Raw genomic sequence first — 24,646 nt, 5'->3', positions numbered from 1 at the left:
GAAGGTAGAAGGAATACTTTCCCCTACATTTTCTTCTGGTCAGGTTTCAGTTGCATTCAATAAAATATCACCTTTTGAAATGTTTTGCATCTATTCCCTTGTTACAGATGGAACTGATATAATTAAGTCAAGAAAGAAAAAGGATAGAAAAACAATAGAAAGAGTCAGAAAGTAGAGATTGGGGGCATCCATGTATTGTCCAACCCTAGATCCACACACATTGCTATGGGTGGATAATTCAAAAGTGGTTTTTGTTCCCATAACACAAATAAGAAATCTAGATTTCCAAGAACTCGGAAGCTGGGACAGGATTTAGATGTTAGCAGCCCCCAACAGAAGGATCAAAGCTGAAGCAAAGTATTATTCTCTTTACATTCAGATTCACATTCTGAATCTCAAAGTTGCCTCTTTCATTCTCTGATTAATAAGTTATTAACCACTTACCGACGATTAACAAGAGAGCTATGTCAAAATGAGGCAAGCTTTTGTCAAAGAAACTTGACTGAGCTTTTGTCTAAGAGAAATTTCAAACCTAAGAAATTAAAACATTGCCTCAGAGTGGTCCTTCTTTGGTTGAGTGATAATCTCACTTGAAGCCTGCAGAACTCACTTTGGCTTCTAAACCATGCTTTATTTATGATCATTAAATATAAATGATAATAAAATTGTCCACTGATGTTTCAGAAAAAAAAAAAAATTCTTGACTCTACACCCAGCCATGATTTTCCGTTTCCTTTTTATGGCCAAACCATTCAAATGAGTGTTTACTTGCTGCCTCCATTTCATGTCTCCCGTCCCAGCTTTAATTTCCTACAACCTGGCTTCGACCTATTCTGCTCCGTCCAGAGTCACATAGGGCTTCCTAACTGGTCTCTGGCCCTTTCCTTTTCCTCTCTTGGAAGAGGAAACATCACAAAACATTAGACATTGTTGATTCCTCCATCTGAAGACGTTTCTCTTGGTTCTCATGCATTGTGATATCCTTATTAACAATCCTTTTTGAACTTTGTCCCTTCTGCTTCCTTTTTGGGGAGCGCTGCTCCTCCATTTACATAAAAAAGCTCTTTGGACACGTGACTGACACAGTGCTGTGATTAGCATTTACCTGTTTGTCTTTCCAACTAAATGGTCAGGACACAGTAGTAAGTCTTTATTTTTTTTCCCCCCCAACAACTAGCACATTTTTCTGGCACAGAGAACATGTTCAGTAAGTGTTCCTTGAATTATCAAGTGACTGGCTAAATTGAATGAATGTGTATCCAACCTCCACAATTGAACGGTACATTTTTGAGAGCAAAGACTATATATTTTTATTTAAGTACCCATGGTTTCTATGACTGTATTTTACATAATCAACTTATATTTTTGGATTTACTGATTTTTCCACCGCTAACATTTTTTTAATAGCCAAGTCCAATAGAATTACCATGATTACTAAGTATTGATAATAATCTGAGTTCTGCATAGGATGCCAAGGTCAACACTAGTTAAAGTACTTAGGAACCAACTGCTCCAAGGAATATCAATGGAGAGCCCAGGTTCAGATGATTTTTATATACATAAAATAGTCAGGAAATCAGTCCTGTTACTGATTGATAAAACCAGGTAGCATTCAGCAAGGAAAATGAAAGGAAGTACTTATAATCTAATCTAAATATTTTATAAAAGAATAAGAGTAGGGACCATGAAAAATAGCATAGCATAGATTTTCAGTAAATGGTTATGGAAACAGTATTAAGATATTACATTGTAGATAGAAAACTATCAGCTGGATTGTACATGGTACTGAGTGGAGCCCATTTACTGTCTAATTTCTAGAAGGAGATAAGGAATATTAGAAAGTATCTTCATTTCTATTTCTATTTCATCTCTATTTTCTATTTTTAAAATTCCTTTGTTTGACCAGCTTAAAAATATATCATTATAACGGAAGGTAGATTGGGAGGGGTCACCTGATATAAATGAATAGAAAAGACCCAGGAATCAAATATCGTAGGGTCAATAGATGGATTTGTCACTGAACAGCTGCACTTTTAGGGCAAGTCAAACTCTCCAAGTATCAGTTTTTTCATATTCACCTCAGAGTATTGTTGTGTAAAATGAAAGAAAATTGGGTTCAGGAGAAGACTTTGTAAAATATAAATGGCTGTGTAACTGTAAGAGGTGATCGTTTGATTTTTAGATATCTGGGGAAAGAATAAATATTTTATTTAAAAAAATGCAGTAAGGTCAAAAATGAATTAAATTTCCAGGGAGCCCATACTGTTTGCACAACTCTCTTCAGTTAGGCTTGGGTAAAGGATCTGACATCTTAAGTGGATCATCCCATACCTGATGCGAAGAGCATAAAGCACTAGGCAGAATGTCCCCTCAGGAGGCAGGCTGTTTCTGGGTTGCTGGATGATATCTAAGCCTGGAGGGTGGAGAGACATCACACCTGAGAGAGCACAGTTTCCCTGACCCTATAAAGAACAGCTCTGAGAACAAAGAGCCCATCCTCATTGTACAAAGGGCCAGGCAATATGGCAAGATGATTGTCAAAGATGATTTATCAGCAAAGGAAAAAATGCAATATCACTGGTTGTTGATGTGTTTTTCAAATGTAATGAATGTTTTTTTTTCTTTTTCTGGTTACAAATTTATCTTTTAAAATAAAAAGCTTGCCTCCAAAAAAGGTATAAGCTTTAACCAATGAATTAGGTAGAAGCCAAAGATCCAAAGTGCTTAAGATAAAAAAAATATTTAGTATGCAGATGAGGGACCATTAAAGGGATGATTTGTGAAGTGTCATTTCTAAGCAGATTCAAATAGAATCTCTTTTCCTTTTAAAGTGATTAGTCAACATGCAAACAGATTTGAAGTTTAGCATTTGAAAAAATGCAACATCAGAAAAAAGCAACAAGAAACACTCAAATTTTGTATAGAAGCGTGTGCAACCCCAGATAGAGGAAGAATGCCAGCCTCCTAAATACAGATTAACTAGCATAAATAGGCAAGGCATGAAGTGACCATCCATATACTTTGCATAAATGAAAGGCTACAGACACAAAAATAGCTGTTGAAAGACTTCATTGTCAATTTTCTCATTTTTTATTAACTTCCATGGCTTTCCTAGTAAAGACTTTATCCAGATGCTAATTAAGCAGAGGTCTGCTTTGCACATCAATATTTAATATTCCCTCCACATAGTTAAATGAAACCTGCAGCGTGAGGCTTCTCCAGTTAAAAGCAGTCCTGACCTACTTCCATGTGAAATCAATGGATGACTTAGAGAGACTCATGCGTAGCTGACATTTAAGGAGGCCAGCTCATAATCTGTGTTGTGTAAAATGTATGTTTCCTTGGGCTTCAGCATTCTTTCTTTCTTTATTAATTTTAAAAGTTCTTCTTAGAGAAGACCGTGAAAGCTATTGAGCCAGAGAAGTGAAGCCAGACCTGCATTTTGTGCCCCTGGGAGATTGTGAGCTCCTGGGTCCGTTGCATCTGTAGTGGCTTCAAATGAACAGAAACCCCTAGGTCTGGGACTGAGGAAGGGAAAGAAAGGCCTAAAAGGCACCCACTTGCACTCAAATATAATCCACCAAAAGGAAAAGTTGAAACCACCAGAATAAGGTCCAATTTTGAAAGTAAGAACCTAGGGTGTATAGCAAAACTTTTTGAAGACTTGTATGTTAGTGATCTGAATTGTAAGGCATGAAATAGGAACAGGAATCAAAACCAGCTTGTCAGAGGATCAATAGTCCTCAGGGTATGGAAGAGCACACTGGGTCTCCATCTGGAGACGCGCTCCTATTAAAGATCAGATAAGTTCCTGTCAAGCGTTAACATGCAACCACATAAGGAGTTGCTGTGCAACCTGATGGAAGTGGAGGGTTGGCCTCACACTAAATTCCAGAATACTAAGCTAGAGTGGGGAGAGCTGGTAAAATTGATGGAAGAAGTAATGTTCCGTGTGTACGTTTTTTACTTCCTTGGTTAAGTCTATTCCTAAGTATTTTATTCTTTTTGATGCTATTAATGCATAAGTGTTTTAACCATGTATATGCATTCGTTCAGTCTTTCATTCATTCAGTGAATGTTTATAAAATACCTACTCTGTGCCAGGCACTATTCCAGGTGCTAGAATCTTTATTTTGAAGTGTCAAGCAATAAAACCTAATAATTCAAATGAAGATGAGAGGTACGTATATTAATGGAGAGGGCACCTTCTTGGGGAAGACTTGGCAATTAAAAACACATTGGTACAAAGGCATGAATATCGATAGTAATGGAGACAGGCAGATTTAGAACTTAGCATTTTACAAAAATGCTTTCTCTCTCCCTTGCCTCTGCATTGTGCCATTCTGGCGCTCCTGGCCCATGTCACAACAGTTTCTTAGGTTCCGAAGCTCACAAAAGCCTGGGCATCCTGGATTCACTCCAATGGACTGGGTCTGGTGACCCTCAGGAGACAGGTGGTTTTTGTTTGAGGCATACAAAAGAATCTAGTACTGCAAATACTGCTCTCTCCTCCTCCTCCTCCTCCTTTTCTTTTTGCCTTATTTCCTTCCCCTCTTTTAACCCATGAGCCTAACCCAAAACAATGGATATCGGAATTCTCTGAGGCATTATTCATCATTCAGATTTCTTTTGCCACAAAGAACTTCGCTACCAGATAACTTATGAAACAAGAGATCAGAGTAATAAAGAGTATTGGTTAACATAAGAAATAAGGAATAACATCTGGGTTTCTTTTTTTTTTTTTTTTTAATTTAATTCACAAGAAATGAAAAAGAAACCCCTCTATTCCTGAGGTACTTTGTGATTAAACATTTTGTACCTGCTTCATATGTGTGTTTATGTGAAAGAGTGTGAAGAAAAGGTGATGACAAGAGTTGAAAAGAGGGGACAGGAGTCTGACTTAAGCTTTGACGGCAGAGGCATCTACTTCAAAGATGGCTGCCTTGAGTAGGCGTAGTGCCAGCCCTGCCCCCACCAAGCTCCTTTGTTTTAGAGTTCTTGATTAATTTCATAACTGACCATTTAGACCCACTTGTTTTTTCTCTTTCCGGGCTTCAGATTCCTCCTGCTATGTTTTATTTTTTTATTTCTTATTTTTTTTAGTTTGTAGATTTAAAATAAATTTAAATATCATTTCATTTTATTTTTTTTTTACAATTTTTATTGGAGTATTGTTGATTTACAATGTTGTGTTAGTTTCAGGTGTACAGCAAAGTGATTCAGTTATACATATACATGTACATATATCTATTCTTCAAATTCTTTTCCCATTTAGGTTATTACAGAATACTGAGCAGAGTTCCCTGTGCTACACAGTGGGTCCTTGTGGGTTATCTATTTTAAATATAGTAGTGTGTACATGTCAATCCCAAACTCCCAATCTATCCCTCCCCACCCCCTCCAGTAACCATAAGTTTGTTCTCTAAGTCTGTGAATCTGTTTCTGTTTTGTAAATAAGTTCATTTGTATCATTTTTTTAGATTCGGCATATAAGCGATATCATATGATATTTGCCTTTCTCTGTCTGACTTACTTCACTTAGTGTGGTAATCTCCGGGTCTTTCCATGTTGCAGCAAATGGCATTAGTTCATTCTTTTTAATGGCTGAGTGATATTCCATTGTATATATGTACTACATCTTCTTTATCCATTCATCCATCAATGGACATTTAGGTTGCTTCCATGTCTTGGCTATTGTAAACAGTGCTGCAGTGAACACTGGGGTGCATGTATCCTTATGAACCATGTTTTTACCCTGATATATGCCCAGGAGTGCTGCTATGTTTTAAATTCACCAATAAAGAGTGAGCCCATAAAACCACAGGCCCTCACCCTCAACCCCAGGCCCGTGGTCCTTCTCCTTCTATGTGGTACCATGCGCTTTCCAGAACATGTGAGTAACAAACCTTTTTTTATTTTCCAAAGTTTCCTGATGGTTATTGCTGAGGATGTCTTGCAATCATAATAAGAACCACAAGGGCTGGTCCAACCACAATACTGGTTACTAGATTGGCTGAGACTGGCACAAGATAGAAGGAAAGGGAGGGAGGGAGGAAAGGGAGGGAGGGAGGGAAGGAAGGGAGGGAGGGAGGGAAGTAAGGAGGGAGAAGGGAAAGAAGAGAAAGGGAGAAAGAGTGAAAGATGAAATGATGTTGCCCATGAAAAATCCAGAGAATAATTTTTGTATCTTACTTTCCTTGGCTTCAAAAAGAACAAGTGGAGAAGTAAATCATTGATTTCCTACTCTCTGTCTTTAAACCATGAATCACGCGGTAGAATCTCAATAAAACCTTGCTGGGCCTTAGAAATATTCTTGTTAACTCCTTTATATTACAGAGAAACTGAACTATAAAGAGATTCAATTACTTGAGCACAAATATAATGTTATGTAGAAACATAATCTGAAAAGAGTTTCAGCTTTCCTAAGTGTCCTCTACATATTAAGTTAGCAACATTTAAATATATTTCTACTAGTTTACTTTTAGCTTTACTTCATCTTCTTGACTAACTTCATTTAAAATAACATCTTGGGGGGAAAATATCAAATCTAGTTAATTGATAATATCCCCAAACAATTTTTTTTCCTTTCTTCGAATTCACATGTGTATTTTTTCCCCAAGAATACTATGAAAAATTCCAGATTATCCAACAATAATTCCCAAACACCATTTCTTTCTTTGTGTTTATCTAAAGAATCTACGATTTACTATCAAGAATGTACAGTATACAGTCATTTCTATAGCCATCAGTTATATTATCCCTAAAAGGATTATTATTCCTGCCATGCTCTTCTTATGAAACTTTAATAGCTGATTTCTTTAATCCCCCCCAAATATGGCTATTAGTAACTGTGATTTCAACAATGTTAAGTTTTGCATTTACTTTCATAGAAATTAATTATCCATATTACCCTTTGTGATGGAGAGACTATTCTTCTTAACATTTAGTGTTTGCTTCAGAAACGTTTATGAATGTATTTTCAGAATTACACCTTTCAGGAAGAATGGAAATGATATTTTTCTTCCCATGCATTAATATTTTTAGTGCCTGAATGCCTCTGTTACTTTAAAAGAAGATTGAAACATATTTCCATCTGCCTGTTAAAATGATTTGAGTCTTAATTAAAGTCGATTGCACCTGTGCATATATTCAACTACCCACACACCTCCTACCTACTAGTGGAAAAGCTTGTCTCTCCTTCAAAAATTAAAAAGGGGAACTATGATCTTTTAAAAAAAATCATAGGCATAGAAAACAGACAACATTGAGAAGTAAGTACGATGTTTTTTGGCTATCTTAGATCAATGTCTTTTTAATCTTCTAATGATTGCAGGTCATATAAATAAGTTAGTTATCTTCCTTAAATTGCTGGTTTCCTTATCATTTAAAAGGCAGCCTAGCTGAAAAAGTCAAGTAAAAGAATAAAAATTCAACAACAAATTCTCACCCACTCACTGGTTGCTTTTATGTGTTTTTAGCTTTGGCAGTTTCATCTTTCCTTATTTTTGAAGATGGGGAATAATCATAACTGAAAGAAAGAAAGAAAGAAAGATAGAGGGAAGGAGGGAGGGAGGAAGGAAGGAAGGAATAAAGAAAGAAGAAAATATGATGGGGATCATCTTAAAACTTGATGTGATCAAATATTTTTCTCCTCCACCTACAAAATTTTTTTCAAAGAATTCTAATAAATATAAAATAGATTTGTGTCTTTTTTTCCGGCTCTTTTTCCTTTCTCTTGGGTAAAGAAGGATAATTAAAATGCTTTTAGCTAAAACAAGGAGAACTGGGGAAATAAAGGACCATGCCAGTCTACAAAAAGAATAATGAAAATTATGTTAAATATTGCTAAAAAAACATTCCATTAATTATAGAACAGTGGTTTTGTACCCCAACTTTACTTTAGAAACTCTTGGGGAGCTTTTAAAAATGACTAGTGTCTCAGCCCCACCCTCAGTGATCTAATTTAATTGTGGTCCAGGCATGGATACTTTCTGAAGTCTCTCCAAGAGTTTCCAACATGCGGTTAGGACAGGAACCTCTAGTATAGAATGTATTCTGGTACTTATCAATAGAATCCTAAACCTGATAATCCTTGAGTCCAGGTGCCTCATTTACAGATAAGCAAATAAAGGCTCAGAAGGGGAAAGTGATTTGCTCAAGGCCCCACAGTTAATTAGGGGCTAAGTCCAAACTGGTACCCAGGGTCTCATAACACAAAGATGACTCCGTTTACACTGTAAAATGCTGTGGCTGGGACTTCCCAGATGGTGGCATTAAGAGGTATGAACCCTCTGCACTTGGTTTCCAAATTGCTGGTATGAATCCATGCACTGCATTATTAGTACTGATTTTATATCCTCCAACAACATCCAGGCCATTTCTGTAAAAATGTGACAATAACCCACGCAACAGGAACTTCAGTTTTGATCCCAAACGTCTAATAGTAATTTCCTGTGCACATTAACTCAGTCTTGAGGACACATAAAAATGTTCTACATTACAAAAGTCCTCCCAGTCTTTATATGTCTGGTAACAAGAGTATTACTTGGATCTTTCTAGTCATTCTTTCTTTCCTATTGTTCAAAGGGTTATTTTGACATAACCATTTAAAAAATAGAAACAAATGGTAAAGGCATCAATAGAATTCCACATTTTTGTTTCCTATAGAAGAAAAAGTTAATTTGGATTCCTTGCATCCAGTAGATAATTGGTCTACTTTCTCCCAGTGGCCTTAGTAAGCAGTGGTTCTGCTCATGAAGCCAAATCCTCTTGAATATCTCATAAAAGGGCAACTCAAAATTATAGCCATGGTTTCTTTATTCTGCGCATACCATTGTTACTTCTCCTCGGACTTGACATCATTTCTTCTGCATTTTGGCTGTGTGATTGTTCATGTTGTCAGAAGAACCTAAGGATATTTTGTATGTAAAACCACCCCTCTTCTCTCCTATGCTAAGCTATCATTAATTAGTTTGAAAATCCCTTTAAAGCAGGCCAAAATTATAGTTTTAAGAACATTGTCCTTCAGTAGTGGGCCACTTTCATCAAATAACATTTCTATAATGTATTTAGGTGCACATGAATCCCATTTCACTTTAAACTGAGGAAACAAAGTGTAAGATTTTAAGTTTTGGCCTCTTCTTTTTTTCCCATAGAATTTCAGATCCAAAAAGCATCTTAGAGATGCTATGGTCTAAATCCCTTTAGACATGAGTACACAGAAACAGAGAAAGTAAAACAACATACCCAAATGTCACCTGGATGATGGCAGAACCATTACCAGGGTCAAGTTTCCCAAATAATTAAATCCAGACATCTTTGTACTATGCCAGTCTCTATTCAGTATTACTGTGACTGGCACAGTAGGAGGAGAAGAATGTAAAGCTCACATATGTTCATGTCCCTACAGCCTCCTTTCTTCAAGAAGATTCTTTTTTAGATTGTTAGCTTTATGTTAATTTGCTGCCTTGTGTCCTACTTAAGCATGACACTAGTGTCAGGTCTTCTATAATTGTTTGCATACGATTTCGGAATTTGTCAAAAAATGTAGATATCTTAAAACATCCTAAGCCAAAAATGTGTGACTGATCCAGGTTTAAAGATTTTATAACCCTAAAACTCTTTATTTTAGAATTGTCAAGTATTTTAGTATTCTTTTTGTCCCACTAAGAGATTTTTATTGGTAGCTTCTCTATCAAATACGTGAAGAACTAGAGGCAGGGGGAGGTAAGATGAGCTGCAGTCCTGTCATTTTAAATGGGAAAGAAAAACAAAAAGGCCACCATTGGCATTATGGGGGCTGTAGAGAGCTGTGGGCATAAATATTTAATGTGCTAAATTATAGGGAGACATTTGCATTTTATGCACTATTTTGAAGTAAAAAGGATTGTCGAACAATAAGGACACTTTCCCTAATTATGTTCCATTTTTAATATGCAGAGAGTTGACTCTGGGTTCAGGGCAGTTATTTAATGAAACCTCAATGTAACCTTGTCTGATATTTCTCTCTTTAAATCTTGACAACAGATTAAGACCAGACAATGAGGTTGGTTAATAAAAAAATGATTATCTTGTCATTGAACAGATGATAGATATTGAATTCCAAAAAAAAAAAAAATGATCTTCATCTGGTTGATAGTCACAGGTTCATCTGCATTGGATGTAAACACTAAAAATTGTTTATAAAAAGTCATGCAACTAAATATTTTATATTTCTGCACCTTTGTATCTATGTCTGTAGGATACAGTGAAAAGGATGTTTAAGAAGTTGATGACATCAGAATGTTAAGGTAGTGATATCAGGAGTTCTGGGGATTTCATATGCCCAGAGATAAGATGGTGCTGATAATAAGCCACTGGCTTGGGATGACTCCTTACACTTTGTCCTCCTGGTTCTTGCACACTTCTCCTGGGAGAATCTTCCTTTAATACTGATGACATCACCATACTCTACTCCTCAAAAATAAGTACAAACTCTGAAGCCTGTCACTCAAAACCCTCCTTCATTTGTTTTCCCCTTTCTATGTAAATTCAGGTCCCATTCTTTCCTAATATAAAGCCTTTTTTCTAGACAGTCTGAATGTATTGTAGAACCTGAAACATCGTTCGTCTCTACCCTTTGTTTAAAGTATTTGCTTGTGCTATTTTGTCAGGCTGGGAGTTCGTTGTTAGGATCAGTCTGGGGGAAGACAGACTCAAGGAAAGAGCCTGGAAACCAGCTCGGGACTATTAACACAGGAAGATCTGGGGTTCAGGGTGTATGAGGAAAGGTCTAGAAGGAGAGGATGCAGGTTCTGGATGGACACAGGCTCTTGGCCTCCTAGAATCCTTGCCCCATGAGGGTGCATCAGGAGGAGAATCAGAATGAGAATCTCCAAAGTGCAGTGCCCAGGACAGGGGCCCAGGTTGCCTAGGGCTAAGGGTGACACTGTCTTTATTTAAATTTGCTCCAAATAAAAGATAGGAAACTCAATCATATAAAATGTAAATAACATCATAGTATTTGAGATTTGGAAATGTCCTTAAGAGTGATCTTATATTGTATGATACTCACATTTTAAAAATAAAGAAATAGGATTTCAGAAAGAAAATGTGGCATACTGGAGTCAAGACAGAGTCAGGCAAATTGGGAGTCACACCTTGGCTTTATTGTTCACCAGCATGTATTGGTTTCTTCATCAGTCAAATGAGAATTTTGTAATCACAGAGCAGTTAGTCAACAAACATCTGTTTTCCTCCACTCATTTCTTCATATTTCTCCTTACCTTAATTAAAATCTAAAGAGTAGCAGAACTAGATTAATGTTTCATGTACAGTTGTATGTTAGTCTGCTAGGGCTACCAAAGCAAAATACTACAGACTGAGTGGCTTAAACAATAAAAATTTATTTCTCACAGTTCTAGAGGCTGGAATTCAAAGGTCAAGGTATCACGAGGTTTGGTTTCTCCTGAGGCCTCTCTCCTTGGCTTGCAGACGGCTGCCTTCTGACTGTGTCCTCTCATGGCTTTTTCCTGGTGGGTGTGCATCCTTGGTGTCTCTTCCTCTTCTTATGAATAGGATACCAGTCATATTGGATTAGGATCCCACCCTTATGACCTCATTAACCTTAATTACTTATTTAAAGGCTGTATCTCCAAAGACAGTCACGTTCAATATTAAAGCTTCAACAAATGAATTGGGGTCAGGGGGACGGCACAGTCCAGGTTCATAACAGTGAGAAGGAAAAAGTAAATAACTGGAAATTTCAACTACATTCCAGGGTTTTATTTTTTCTCCAAAACTATGTTATTGAGTCTGAATTCCAACCTCATCTCTACTAGCAACAGGCTGTCAGGGGGCCACCCATTCATTTTCCAGAGTACATTCTGTGTAGCTATAGAAGCCATGAGATTTTTCTTGGAATAGGGATAAACAAACAAGCAAACGAACAAATGCCCTAGAGAATAAGTTCAAGAAACTGCAGATTATATCAACCTCCTAGACAGGTACAATGTACAAAAGTTTGTTAAAGACTTGAAGAAATCTTAACAGAACAAGGCTGTTTAACTTTGTGTAGTCCAGAATTTTCCCAACTTATTCAACTGTAAAAGCATTTTGTTAATAATACCTATAGTCCGTTAAGAGTTGTAGGTGTTTATGCCATGCAGAATTTGCCTTTCACCTATATGAACACATTAATTGATAGACTTGGAGGTTTCAGCAAGCTGGTTGGGCTTGGGATGCAGAAAAAGAGGGAGCTGGACTGGAAGCAAGGTTTTAGAATATATTGTGGATGGAAATGAAATATAGACTGGGGGAACATTATATCACTCCATTAGGCAAAGTCTGGAAAGAACCAGTCAAAACCCTCATTTCCACGCATTTCTCTCTTCAGATTTTTTATCAAGGACAAAGAAGTATTGGGTTGGCCAAATCGTTCATTTGGTTAGTGAACACATTGTTCAATAAAGTTCGTCGTGAAAATGAAAATGTGTCTTTTATTTTTACTTAAAATTGAACGAATTTTTTGGCCAACCCAATACTTATAAGACTAGACATCAGTTCCTTCTCTACGCTGCAACTACAGTGTAAAAGTCTTAATATATTTTTTTTGGTCTATCGTTGTAAAAGCATTCAATTACTTTCCCTTGCTCTCAGAATTTGCAATGAAGCCCTTGCCCCAAAGAGACCTTGTTTATCTGACCCAGCTCTATCTCTCCACCTCACTTGGTACCTCCCTCCTCTTCCTCTCTCTGCTGTAGCTGGGCAGACCTTCTTTCTCTCTTCCAACTTGTGTGTGCATTGAACAGTTAGTTTTCCCGGGCTACAAAACTCATCGAGCCCATCCTCAGCTTCCCCTTTGTCACTTGTTGAATCACTATTCAATCCAGATTTCTTGACTGCTCTACTGGGAATATGAGCTGTTAGACCCTTTCACTATACTCCACCATCTCTCCTTGTTTTTATCAGAGCTCAAATACTGACTGTATTAGTTCATGTAATTGTTTTCTCTCTTTCTTAGAGTAGGAGCCCCATGTGAGTAGATGTCATGGTGTTTTAGTTGACTGTCCTATTCTCTTACTGTCAGCAGTGCCTGGCCTACAAGATGTTTACACAGGTGGAGTGAGGCATGTACATTCTATCATTAATTGAATACAATAAGGAAAAAATATATAGTTTTCTTCACCGGCCATTTATTTTTTCAAAGCAATCCAAAAGAATATTTTCGAGTGAACTGCTCAAACCAGTCTTAGAAAATGCACTTTCTTGGTTTTTCTGACTTGTTTCAGTGTTACTGATAAATATCTCTTGATACCTATGGTTTGGATTATACAGTATGCTGCAGGAGTATTAATCCAATCTACTTCCCATCTGAAAACTACTGTGAACTTCTTTATAATTTGTATGTTGATGTGTCACAGAAGCTGAGTTGTTTGTAATTTACACTATTTAGATTGACAATTGATTTCTCCCAAATCTCATCATATGAATTTCCTGTTTCTACAATCTTCGCATTTCTAAAAAGAAAGTTATTGATTCTTTTTAAATAAGGTAAATAATTCTCCTTATACGAATCCAAACAAAAGGAAACCAAACAAAACAAAGCCTCACTGCTGTGGCTGTTTGTTCAGAGAGACCCAAGTTCAAATCCTGATTCCTCCAATTGTCTACCACCAACTGGCCTTGGGGAGTTTATTTACCAAGAGGACCGACCCTCATTTTTCCTTAGCAGTAAAGGAAATCATCATACCTGCCTGGGAAGGATTGATAATGTTATTTGTAAAGAGTCTAGTGCAGCCTCTGACCTATTGTAGGCACTGATTACATAGAAGCTTAATTCAAAATGCTGTTGCTGGTGTTATAAGACATTGTTTGTAACTGGCATTCCTGCCTTTCCAGTAGTGACTAGGAACCATTCACTTTCCTTTTACTGACAAGGGAAAACATTGAGGGTATTATCTGTATTTTTTTATACCAAGACCCTTATTTTCTTCTAATCAAGTGTTAAGAAAAAAAATTGGATTCTGGGATTGCTGATGATCCTAAACAAATCATTGGTGCTTTTTAAGAGCTCACTTTCTCTTATTTATTTTATAGTTTACTGTGTTTTGTTTGGAAGAGGAATTATTAAACTACAAAAATCACCTTCAAGAATGTAAAACACTGAAATATAAAGTGGAAATAAATATTTTAGAACAGATATAATGGTATTATTGAAACCTCATGAACTATTTTGCTTTTAATAGGAACTTTAGTATCATAGAGGTATAAAATTTTAGACTTAGAAGGATACTTAGAAATAATTTATTTCAAATCTATAATTTTATCTGAGAAAACCAAGGCTCAAGAGAGTTGTTTTACTGAACTGAACTGAGAATGGCTTCCAGATCATCTCAACCCCATTCCACAATGGTTTACTGCTTTGATAGTTCTGAGAAAAATATTTTAATTTATTTAGAAATTTTTTCTAAATATATCTATTATATCTAAATTATTTTTATGTTGAAGAAATGGTCAATATTTTCTTTGTGAATATTTAAAAAATAATCTTATTTTTTAAATTATTTCTTAGAGATTTTGTTCTTTGCTACTCTTTTGGATGAAAAACTATTTGGAAAAAAATTGGATGACATCTTCATTCAAATTAATATCAATAAAATATATAAGCTATTTGAATGATGATTTCAGATGCTCATCCACTTGTACATTCAGCACATACTTACTGAAGCCATAGTGTTTAAAATATCTATTGCATACTCAATAAAGATATATTTATCAGTTTTGTAAAGTGTTTTTATTATAACTAGAGCTAAGAGAGAAGCATTGCTTGCTGAATTCCTTTACCATATTTGGCAATGGAACTTACCTCTCTGCCCTTCTTTTATCTGTCAGTATGCCGATACAAATGTTGTCCTCATTAGAAACTCAAGGATTTTATATTTATTTATTTATTTATTTATTTATTTATTATTATTATTATTTTTTGGCCGCGCCATGTGGGACTTGCAGGATCTTATTTCCCCAACCAGGGATTGCACCCGGGCACCAGCAATGAAAGCGCTGAGTCCTAACCACTGAGCCATCAGGGAATTACCAAGGATTTTATATTTAGAATATATTTTACAGGAGAGAAAATGAGAAATACTATCTATTGAAATCTGTAGTAGAGTAGTCCAACTGCTATAGCAAACAACTCCACGACCTCAGTGGCTTAATAGAATACAACTTACATCTTGTTCATGTCACAGGCCACCATATATGTCACAGACATGTGACAATGAATTAATGGGCTCAGTGGAAAATAGGCTATTCTCCCCCTTAGTTATTGGGGATTTTCCATCTGATGGCTTTTCCAGCATCTAGGACCTCAGAAAATCCCAACCAGCGGGAGGGGGATGCAAGAGGATGAGGTCTTGTGGGAAGTTTTAGGACCAAACTTGGAGGTGGCATACATCACTTCCACTCACATTCTAATGAACAGAAATCAGTTGCATGGCTCTTCCTGACTGCAAGGAATACTGGGAAGTGTGATTTTTCTAGGTGCTCAGAGAGAACAAACAAAGTTTGGTCAGCATCCAACTAGTCTTTGCCCACAGGTCCTCTTGGCTTCTGCCTTACGAGAACAAACAAAAATATAGATTGCGTTCTTTGAGAAAATTGTCTCTCATCACCCTGCAATACTAGAATTTCTTAAAGAAAGTGTTACTAAAATATGTCAACATTTGAGCTATGCCTGATGGCTTCAGTGAAGGTTTTTTAGGTAGAGAAAATCTCTTGAAAAAAGCGAGTAGTTAAATCATGTGGACATTTGGTTGAGAGTTTTTGAAGACCAAACATGGCCTTTAAAATTCTATTTATTTTTCTGTCCTATGAATAAACGTCATCCTTTGCAACCATGAAAAAATAACTTTTGAATATAAGTCAGCATGTGAGTTCCTATGTCTTAGCGTGAGGGTTACCTGCTGGGTGGTGGTCAGGAAACCTTTGTCAGGTTCTTACTAATTGTCGTTTGTGCGACCTTGAGCAAGTTGTGTAAAAGCTCTGAGTTGTTTTTAAATGTGTCGAATGATTAGGATTCTTTGCAAAGTCTATCCTACTTCCATGTGCCTCATCTGTTTTATTGTTTTATTAAATAATGTACCTCATCTATTTTATTAAAACCAAGGTTTTACTTTATTTGCCTTCTTAACACAAACCTGGATTTTCTTTCTGATTTTCTTTAAAACCATGGAATCTCTAGATACCTGAGCTATTGTTCTTTCTCTATATATATTTGAAGAGAAGGCATCCCTTAGATGTTGGAATTGACATAACTGACCCTAAATGACAAAGTTCACATGAGAGAAGCAATCATAAAAAATTTAAAATTTGCCCCTGCTCCCTGGTGCCCTTTCATTGTGCAGACAGGGGAGCCTTTGCCCTCTTTTCTCTGGGGACTCGGGAGGTGGAATAATGGAAGTGCAAGGGGAGGACCCCAGCGCCCACCTGGACTCGTAAGTAAACGATGTCAGGCTGTCTGGCTCTGATCAGCTCTAGACACCGCAGTTTTAAAAGACACCATCCCATGCAATTATTGTCCAGGCCAGGGTGACCAGGAGAGCGAGAGTTCTAGATTTGTATTCTGAAGATGACATGACCAAGGGGAGACAGACTCCCTCACTCTGGATTCTAAAGGGTGTTTACTTAAAAACAGAATTAGACTAGTTCTCTGAGTAGTTCCAGAAACAGGACGACCAACAACCAACAAATAGTGGTGCTTGGAGGGAGGCCAACTTGAGCACAGTGTAAAAGCTTTCCAGCAATTAAATATGCTCTCAGTTGTGTACAGCTTTCCCATGAGATGGGAACTCCCCCTTCCTGGGGCTACCCTCCCAAAGGCAGGCGGACCATCAGCAATTACATACACTCACACCTTGTTTTCCATGAGCTGCTGTGACGGGGATTTCCGAGGTCTCTTTCAGCTCTAATACCCATCTGATAACGCAATTTAGCGCAGTGCCTCCATTAGAGTTCAAATGTGTTGTCTTTTCTGCCTAATTAATCTGCCTTGATCACCTTTCATTATTTCCATGGTTCAGCAGTTGGAGTAGAATAGAGAGACTTTGATCTTGATGATTATACTGATATGAGGGGACAATTCTGAAGCATTCTTTACATCCGTAGGAAGCTCGAATTCTCATCAGCAACATGAGCTTTGGTCCCCATATTGCCAGGCACAATTAAGTCCATATTTTGTAACCAAGGGACCCCTATGTGAAAGTGTGAAATTTTTAGTACAACAGCAGTCACAAACCACAAATATAAAAGCCTCTTGTCTAAAAGTCATCCTTTTAAATATTGCAAAAAAAAAAGAAGAAAGGAGAATGCAGTCTTATGTCCCCCAAGAAAACAGTGTTACTGCTCATATTTCCAAATAATACTAATTTTCCCAGGTAGATCACTTGTTTTCTGGTCTGTCATTCGCAAGTCAATTAGAAACATGTGTGGGTTAACAAAAAAATAATTTTGGCTACAGTAATTAGCTTATGTTTGTCAGTGAGGGTTATTGGTTCATGCCATGGCCCATGTGCTGGGTGAAATTGGAAAGGTTGGAGGGAAGGCTGTGAGTCATGGCCTAAGATAAGGTTACATTCAGGGGTAAAAGCTAATAAGCTCACTGTCCTGAGTGAAGAAGCAGGGATGATGCACTCATTCAGTTGATTTTCACTGATATCAGGTATTAAGTACCAACATGAAAGATGAAGTCTTTAGTCTTAAGAATCTTATGGTCTGGTGGGGAGAACAGACATATAAATCAGTAATTACATGATCTTTCCAGCCAAAAAAAAAAAGAACCACTTTGGAGAGAGGATAAAACAGTTTTAATCGGTTGTAGTTCCCCAGACAGCCATATGTAACGGTCCGTCACTGCAAATTGTTTTCTTTGTCTCTAGAACTTGGGAGGGATTTTTAGGTCGTGGAGATTTATAAGTGTCCTCAGTACTGTTTCATTGTCGAGACAGTGAATGTTGATGAGGAAGAGTGAATCAAAGACTCTGGGAAAAGTCAATATCTGGTGGGCAGCAGATCTGATGGTGAAAGCTGTGACACCCACCTGGAGAGCCAAGTGATTGTAGGTGGCCCAGGGCAGGAACGGAGAGAGAGAGGAATGAGTTAGAAGCTGGAGAGACAAATACAGACTCACAGACAGCATAAGCAGCAGGAAATGGTAAAACTTTGAGAAAGGACTTCACAGCATGAAGTGTGATGTATTGGCATCCTGTAGAGAATATGTTGGTCATAAAAGGATGACTCCTGGTCTCTTATCCTTACTTATCCATCTTCAACCGAAACACTGTAAAAAGTTTAAGACAGTGATATGTAAAATGCACAATATGAAAGACAAATGCAATACAATAATATATGCTTTTTTCATAGCAAGATCAGATTTCAATGTGAGAATCAGATTTTAGATCAATAGTCAACACGCCATGGTAGAGGATGAGCAACTTCTTCGTAGTTGGCTCAGTGCTACATACTGGGGCTTAACTGTGGACATTGAAAGAACTTAGTTTCCACGTAAAAAAGTACCATGGTCGTTTCCATGTCCTGGCTATTGTAAGTAGTGCTGATTCACTTTGTTATACAGCAGAAACTAACACAACATTGTAAAGCAATTATACTCCAATAAAAATGTTTAAAAAGAAAAACGTACCATGGTACCTAAGATTGATCTTGTTCAGGAAAGTTTTTACTAAAATCAATTTTTGTTTTCAACAGGCTTTAGGAAAACATTGAGATATATGGATATGGATAAACACATCCTTATTCCTCTGAATAGATTTCTCTGAGCTTTCAATATGTCTTATTGTATGAATTTCTTAGTTTAATTGTCCACTTTCCATTGGTCTCTTTTCAACAGCTATTTTAAAGTTTTTTGTATTTATTTTAATTAGAAAATGAATTTTGTAGGAAGCTCTTCTTGAATATCCATGGGATACCTGGTTGATTCCCCAATAAAATGTTCAGTAATACATTTATGATTTTCTTACAGATTTTTCAGCTCTGCCTTCTATTTAGGATGTGAAGGTACATGGGCACAAGTCTGAATAGCATGATTTCTGCAAACCTTTTGTTCAGGTTTCTCTAAATATACCTGCCAAAATTCACTGAAGGCTAACCTCTGGGACTTGAAAACAAAGAAAGAAGAAAAAAAAAAAAAAGACTCCTTTTTGTTCCTAAAGCTGTATTGAACTTTTATTTAGTTGAGATTTGAGACCTAAATGACACTCCCCTGGTGTGTGTATGTGAATAATTTGAATGAGAACAAAGAAACTGAGGTTGGTGGGGAGACTTCAACATCCTCAGCCTTTCATATTTAAAATAGTGTCCGAACCTGCAGGAACAGTATTGGACCCAGTGTTAAATTAGAGCATTTTTTTTAGTTTGGTTAATTTCAATACCAGTGGTAGAAGACTCTGTGTGTGTGTGTGTGTGTGTGTGTGTGTGTGTGAGAGAGAGAGAGAGAGAGAGAGAGAGAGAAGAAAAAAATTGCAACTGCTTAATGATGGCAGTGGGAATAAAACATAGAGGTCGATAATAAGGCAAACATCCCAACGGTTAGTTTAAAATCTGGAAGAGAACGTGAGGTGAAACAGATGGGTCATTAGGTTCTGACGCTGTGACATTTGGAAGCCAGAGCTACATTTTCTTTGAAACTGTGGATAAACAGCTTGGAAATAGTCTAGAATGTTCTTTTCTGATACTGGTTTTATTCCATTTGACTAAGGGCACAGAAAAGTAAGTGTTGGTTAAATTGTCTTGCTATAATTATTTGCTGGAATGTATTAGTTTAAAATATTTTGACTTATATTTGATTTCAGTATAACTGGGACTTCAGCTTATATACAGGTACAGGGATCTTTCTGAGACTGTTCTTATGGGACTACCCTCCTGGTTTAAGTTCTGTCTCATAGAACGATATTTTTGACATGTGTTTACACAACTGCATAGCACCTGGGAGCTGGAAGGAACCATAGCGATGTGGAAATAAACGAAGAGCAAACAGATGAGAACACACAGGGCTATTTCATCAGGCCTTGCCGTAGCAACGCGGTCACCCACCACATTTGGCAGAGACTCAAGGCAGGGAGAAGAGTGGGAAAGCTTTATAGTGGGACAAAGGGAAGGCTTCAGTTACACCCCCAGTGGAGGCTGTTGGCAGAGGGAACCTTTAGGCAGCCTATCTAGAAGCAGGACATCCTATGTCGTTGGTCAGGGGCACATATTTGACTTTCTCTGGTTGGTCCTATGCTAAAAGCAGGGCCCCAAACTGGGGAAGCTGTCAGTTTTTAATCAAATCCTGGCTGCTTTGGGCCAGTTGTTATACAGGTTATTGTTTGCTAGAGATAGTGGTCTGAATTTCTACAAGTCTGAATTATAGATTGTAGGTTGGCTTTCTGGGCTGGTTATTGTAGATAATCAGCTAGAATTCTATTTTTCTATGTGGTCTGGCAATTTTCTATCTGTATCTTCAGTCTCTCAGTGATTATCCAAAACAAATGTAGAAAGAATAAATAAATTCATAAACGACAAATTGCTACAATTTTTTAAATGAATGCTACTTTTTGCATGTGGGGTCCTGTTTTGTTTTTAAAATATTTTAAAATGTAGGATATTATTAGGTCCTGAAAATTAAATTGGGAAAGTTAGGCAGGGCTGGTATTATCTCCATTTTGTAGTTAAGCAAAATGAAGCTCCAAGTGGAGAAACCAAGGGCTCAATGTCATGGGCCACCAGCCATATGGCCACAATGGCCAAGGCTCCCAGCTGGGCCTCTCAGATCCCTCACCCAGCTGCTTACTATATTATAAACTATCTCTGCCCCACAGATTCAGATAATAGGGAACCAAAGTGTGACATCTGTCTTATCCACTGCTTGAAGATGATGAGTGTTTGAACTTACATGCAAAGAAAACAAAATACAGATTCTCTGAACCATTTCTGTAATTTTTCACTATGGTCTTTCTCAAAGATCTTTATTTGAATTAAACTTTCTACCTGGTGAATTTTACAACTTGTGATTTTTAGGTAACCAGATTTTTGAAAATACTATTAGCTCTGTGCCACTTCAGTACATTTGTAACACTGGTTTGATCCTCTTGTTCCATTAAGAATGTTGTCTTTTCTACACACATCAGAAAGATGCCAGAGGAGTTGGGAAAACTACTCCATAAATGAATTGGTTAAATACCTACTGAGCAATATGCTAAGAGCTAGAGGCACCAAGTGGAGAAAAAAGCAAAAATCAAAACTCAGACCCTGCCTTTAAAGAACTCCAGGTCTTTTAAGAAGAACAGGTACACAGAAAAATGATACAAGACAATGTCAGTGTAGAGATGACTTTATCCCAACATGGGCTGGATATATGGGATGGGAAGCTTCAAGGATACTTAAATTGAGTAACCTTGACTGAGGAAAGAGTTTCCCAATTAAAGGACAGGATGTAAGGGTATTCAGAGCAGGTGATATAGGAGATGGTAGCTGTAGAATCCAGTGTTGTTTTTGTTGGAAGTTTTTGTTGGAAGTGGAGTGGAGAAAGGGAAGCTACAGACAATTTATTGATATTTCTTGAATACAACGTTCAGGTAGGAAGTAAAAAAGTTAGAGAGGCAGGGAAGAGTGAGATGGTGGAGAATCTTGTGGGTTGTAAGGAGCTTAGACATACTTCTGTGGGTAACAGTGGGCTTCTGGAAGGATTTTAGTCAGGGTTACATTAAGAACAGATTTACATTTTTTTGTTTTTGTCTTTAAACACTTATCTATGTGCATTACAGAATGGCTATCGCATAAGTTCTCTGAAATAACATCGTTCTGAATGTAGTAAGTGAGTATCACTCCTAAACCATCTTTATTTACTACATGTGCTTTTTTTTTTTTAAATTAGGAAGTGATTTTATTTAAAAATTGTTTCCCATTGGCTATTTTTTTTTAAATTGAAGTATAGTTGATTTACAATGTTGTGTTAGTTTTAGGTGTATAGCAAAGTGATATATATATATATATATATATATATATATATATATATATATATATATATATATTCTTTTTCAGATTCTTTTCCCTAATAGGTTATTACAAAATATTAAGTAAAGTTCCCTGTGCTATACAGTAGGTCCTTGTTGGTTACCTATTTTATATACAGTAGTGTGCATCTGTTAATCCCAAACTACGTATGCTTTTAAACACTTCTGTACATGCCTTAAGAATGGCTATCACATCTAGTCCCTGAAAAAAACACTGGATCAGATTTTCATTTTAAACAGATCACTTTGGCAGTATACGGAGCTTGTATTTTGGGGAGTCAAGGACAGAGTCAAGGAGGCAGGTTGCAGTAATTCAGGGTGATGATTAGAGCTTGAACCAGAACAGTTGAGGTAGACATGATACAAAGTGCAACAGAAGGGAAAACAAGATATTCAGAAATAAAATCTGTAGAATTTGCAGACTGATGGATTTGGAGGGTAGCGGTTAAAGAAAGAGACAGATACGTTTCTAGCTTGGATGTTTGGCAGGACAGAAGGAACCATTAGTTGAGTAAGAAATGGTGTCAGTACAGTATGTGAATGTTAAATTTGTGTTATCTAAGGGGCATCCAGATGGATTCATCCAGTAGGCAGTTGGATAAATGAGTCTACAGCTCAGGAGAATGGTCCAGACTTCTGATAAACTATTCAGAAATCACTAGCCATCAGACAATTGCTAGTTGGATCCTGGAGGATGAAATCACAGAAAGAATATATGTAGAATGAGAACAGTGGCTAAGCTAGAACCCTGGGGACCACCAACATGTAAGGGACTCTTGGAGGAAGGAAAGGTATGAATGACACAGAAATGGTGTTAGAGAGCACACCACAGGAAGATGGCCCATCAGTGAAGCCAAGAAAATTGAAGATATCAATAAGAGAGTAATCAAATGGCTTAAAAATGTCTTCTTAATTTGCCAACTAAAAGGCACTAGGTGATTTTAGCAAAAGCACTTTTAGTAGAGTAGTTGGGCTAAATTCATGTCACAGTGGGTAGCAGAATGAAGAGAAGATGAGAAAGTAAAGAGAGGGAGTGTAAAGTGCTCCTTATGAAGTTTCCTTGAAGATTAGCACAAGGGAAGACTTACTAAAGAATACTGAATATTCACTGAGGTTCTCTACTTCCGAAGAGATCATTATTTTCTGCTGATAATAACCTGCACAGCTCAGAAAAAAGACCCATGTGATCTGTCCCTGTTTTATTTAAATGTAGTCTTCAACACAATTCCAAGTTTCCAAAAATATATTAAAAATATTTTAGAAAATCATTCTTTAATGTTTAAGGAATCTGGGAAGGATTTGACTCTTGTTTAACAGAATATAATTCTGGTTAATACACAGAATCAACAGAGGAGCTGAAAGTTCGGAGCCACAGCACGGAACCAATACCAAAGTTGGACAGCAAAGAGAGAGGACATCATGGGGCATCTTCCTCCAGAGAGCCGATCAAAGCTCAGGAATGGGACGGAACACCTGGGCCACCTGTGGTCACCAGTAGACTGGGAAGATGCTCTGTGAGCCCCACCTTGCTAGCAGGAAACCACAGCTCAGGTAAGAAAGATAATGTTCTCCTGGATGGTAAGTCCTCGGGTGTCTAGAAACTGCTTTTATGCAATTATCACTTAGAAAATCATAACCACAGATATCTCTGTCTCTACTCATAGAGACAGCGTAAGTAGCCCTGCACACAAAAGGAGGTAACAGTATGTGGTACGCTACAGGGAACATTCTTCACATGGATGATAGAGAAGTGAATGGTGCTTTTCGGGGCTGTGCAATGCAGCAGCCCTGACAACTCCAACTGTCTTGCACTAAATTTCTTAAAAAAAAAAAACATCCTCGGGGCTCATCTAAAGCAGTTTTCATTTAAAAAGTTGAAGTAATTTAGAATTTATGCCTCCTTTGCTTCAAAAAAATTCTAGAGTACTGGGAAAAAATGAATAGGAAGTAAAATTGAGGATAAAAATGTAGCAAAGACAATCTGAAGGCAGTAGAGAGAGTAAATATTATGAGACGTTTGATGTATCAATAATAAGCTGAAGACAGTAACTGGTCATTGGGCAAGGTACTAAGAGTCCCTGTAGGTCAAAAGAGCTGGAAAATGATAATCTAACACACCTTTAAATTCACAAGTTGAAATTAAAATCTGTGATGCAATTTTGCATCGTTAATAGGTAAATATTTTTAAACATCAATTTTTAAAAGGCAGAATATGTGTGCTTTGAACTGATTGATCTATATGGTGGACTCAGAGAGCTGTCAATTGAAATAAACAGCAAATAATCCAGCGGCCGCCTGTAGTTTTCAGATTTCTATTCCTTAAGAGTGTTAGGGCTCTGAAGAAAAGACCAATTCTTTAATGTTTTTTCAACTCTGGTATTCATCTTGGAAAACAATTAGCATGAGTTTAGCCTGTGGTCTCTCTGACAGTCACGCACAAGTTAAAACTGGAACAGGGGGACTTCCCTGGTGGCGCAGTGGTTAAGAATCTGCTTGCCAATGTAGGGGACGCGGGTTCAAGCCCTGGTCCGGGAGGAACCCACATGCCGCAGAGCAGCTAAGTCCGTGTGCCACAACTACTGAGCCTTCACTCTAGAGCCCGT

The 24,646-nt window shown here is 37.3% G+C and overlaps 1 protein-coding gene across 3 annotated transcripts in view; it reads left to right on the top strand.

Annotated features, from left to right (window-relative positions):
* NYAP2 (neuronal tyrosine-phosphorylated phosphoinositide-3-kinase adaptor 2) overlaps positions 1-24,646 on the top strand; it is a 255,220-nt gene that overhangs the window by 154,846 nt on the left and 75,728 nt on the right. For all 3 annotated transcript variants that reach the window (XM_082396988.1, XM_082396990.1, XM_082396989.1), the window contains exon 4: positions 23,385-23,594. In XM_082396988.1, the coding sequence (XP_082253114.1) occupies positions 23,385-23,594 (210 nt within the window). The remainder of the gene's footprint in view (positions 1-23,384; positions 23,595-24,646) is intronic.

The sequence above is a fragment of the Balaenoptera borealis genome, assembly GCF_965194805.1.
Source record: "Balaenoptera borealis genome assembly, chromosome: 6".
NCBI lineage: Eukaryota > Metazoa > Chordata > Mammalia > Artiodactyla > Balaenopteridae > Balaenoptera > Balaenoptera borealis.
This window is presented reverse-complemented; position numbering and strand designations above follow the sequence as displayed.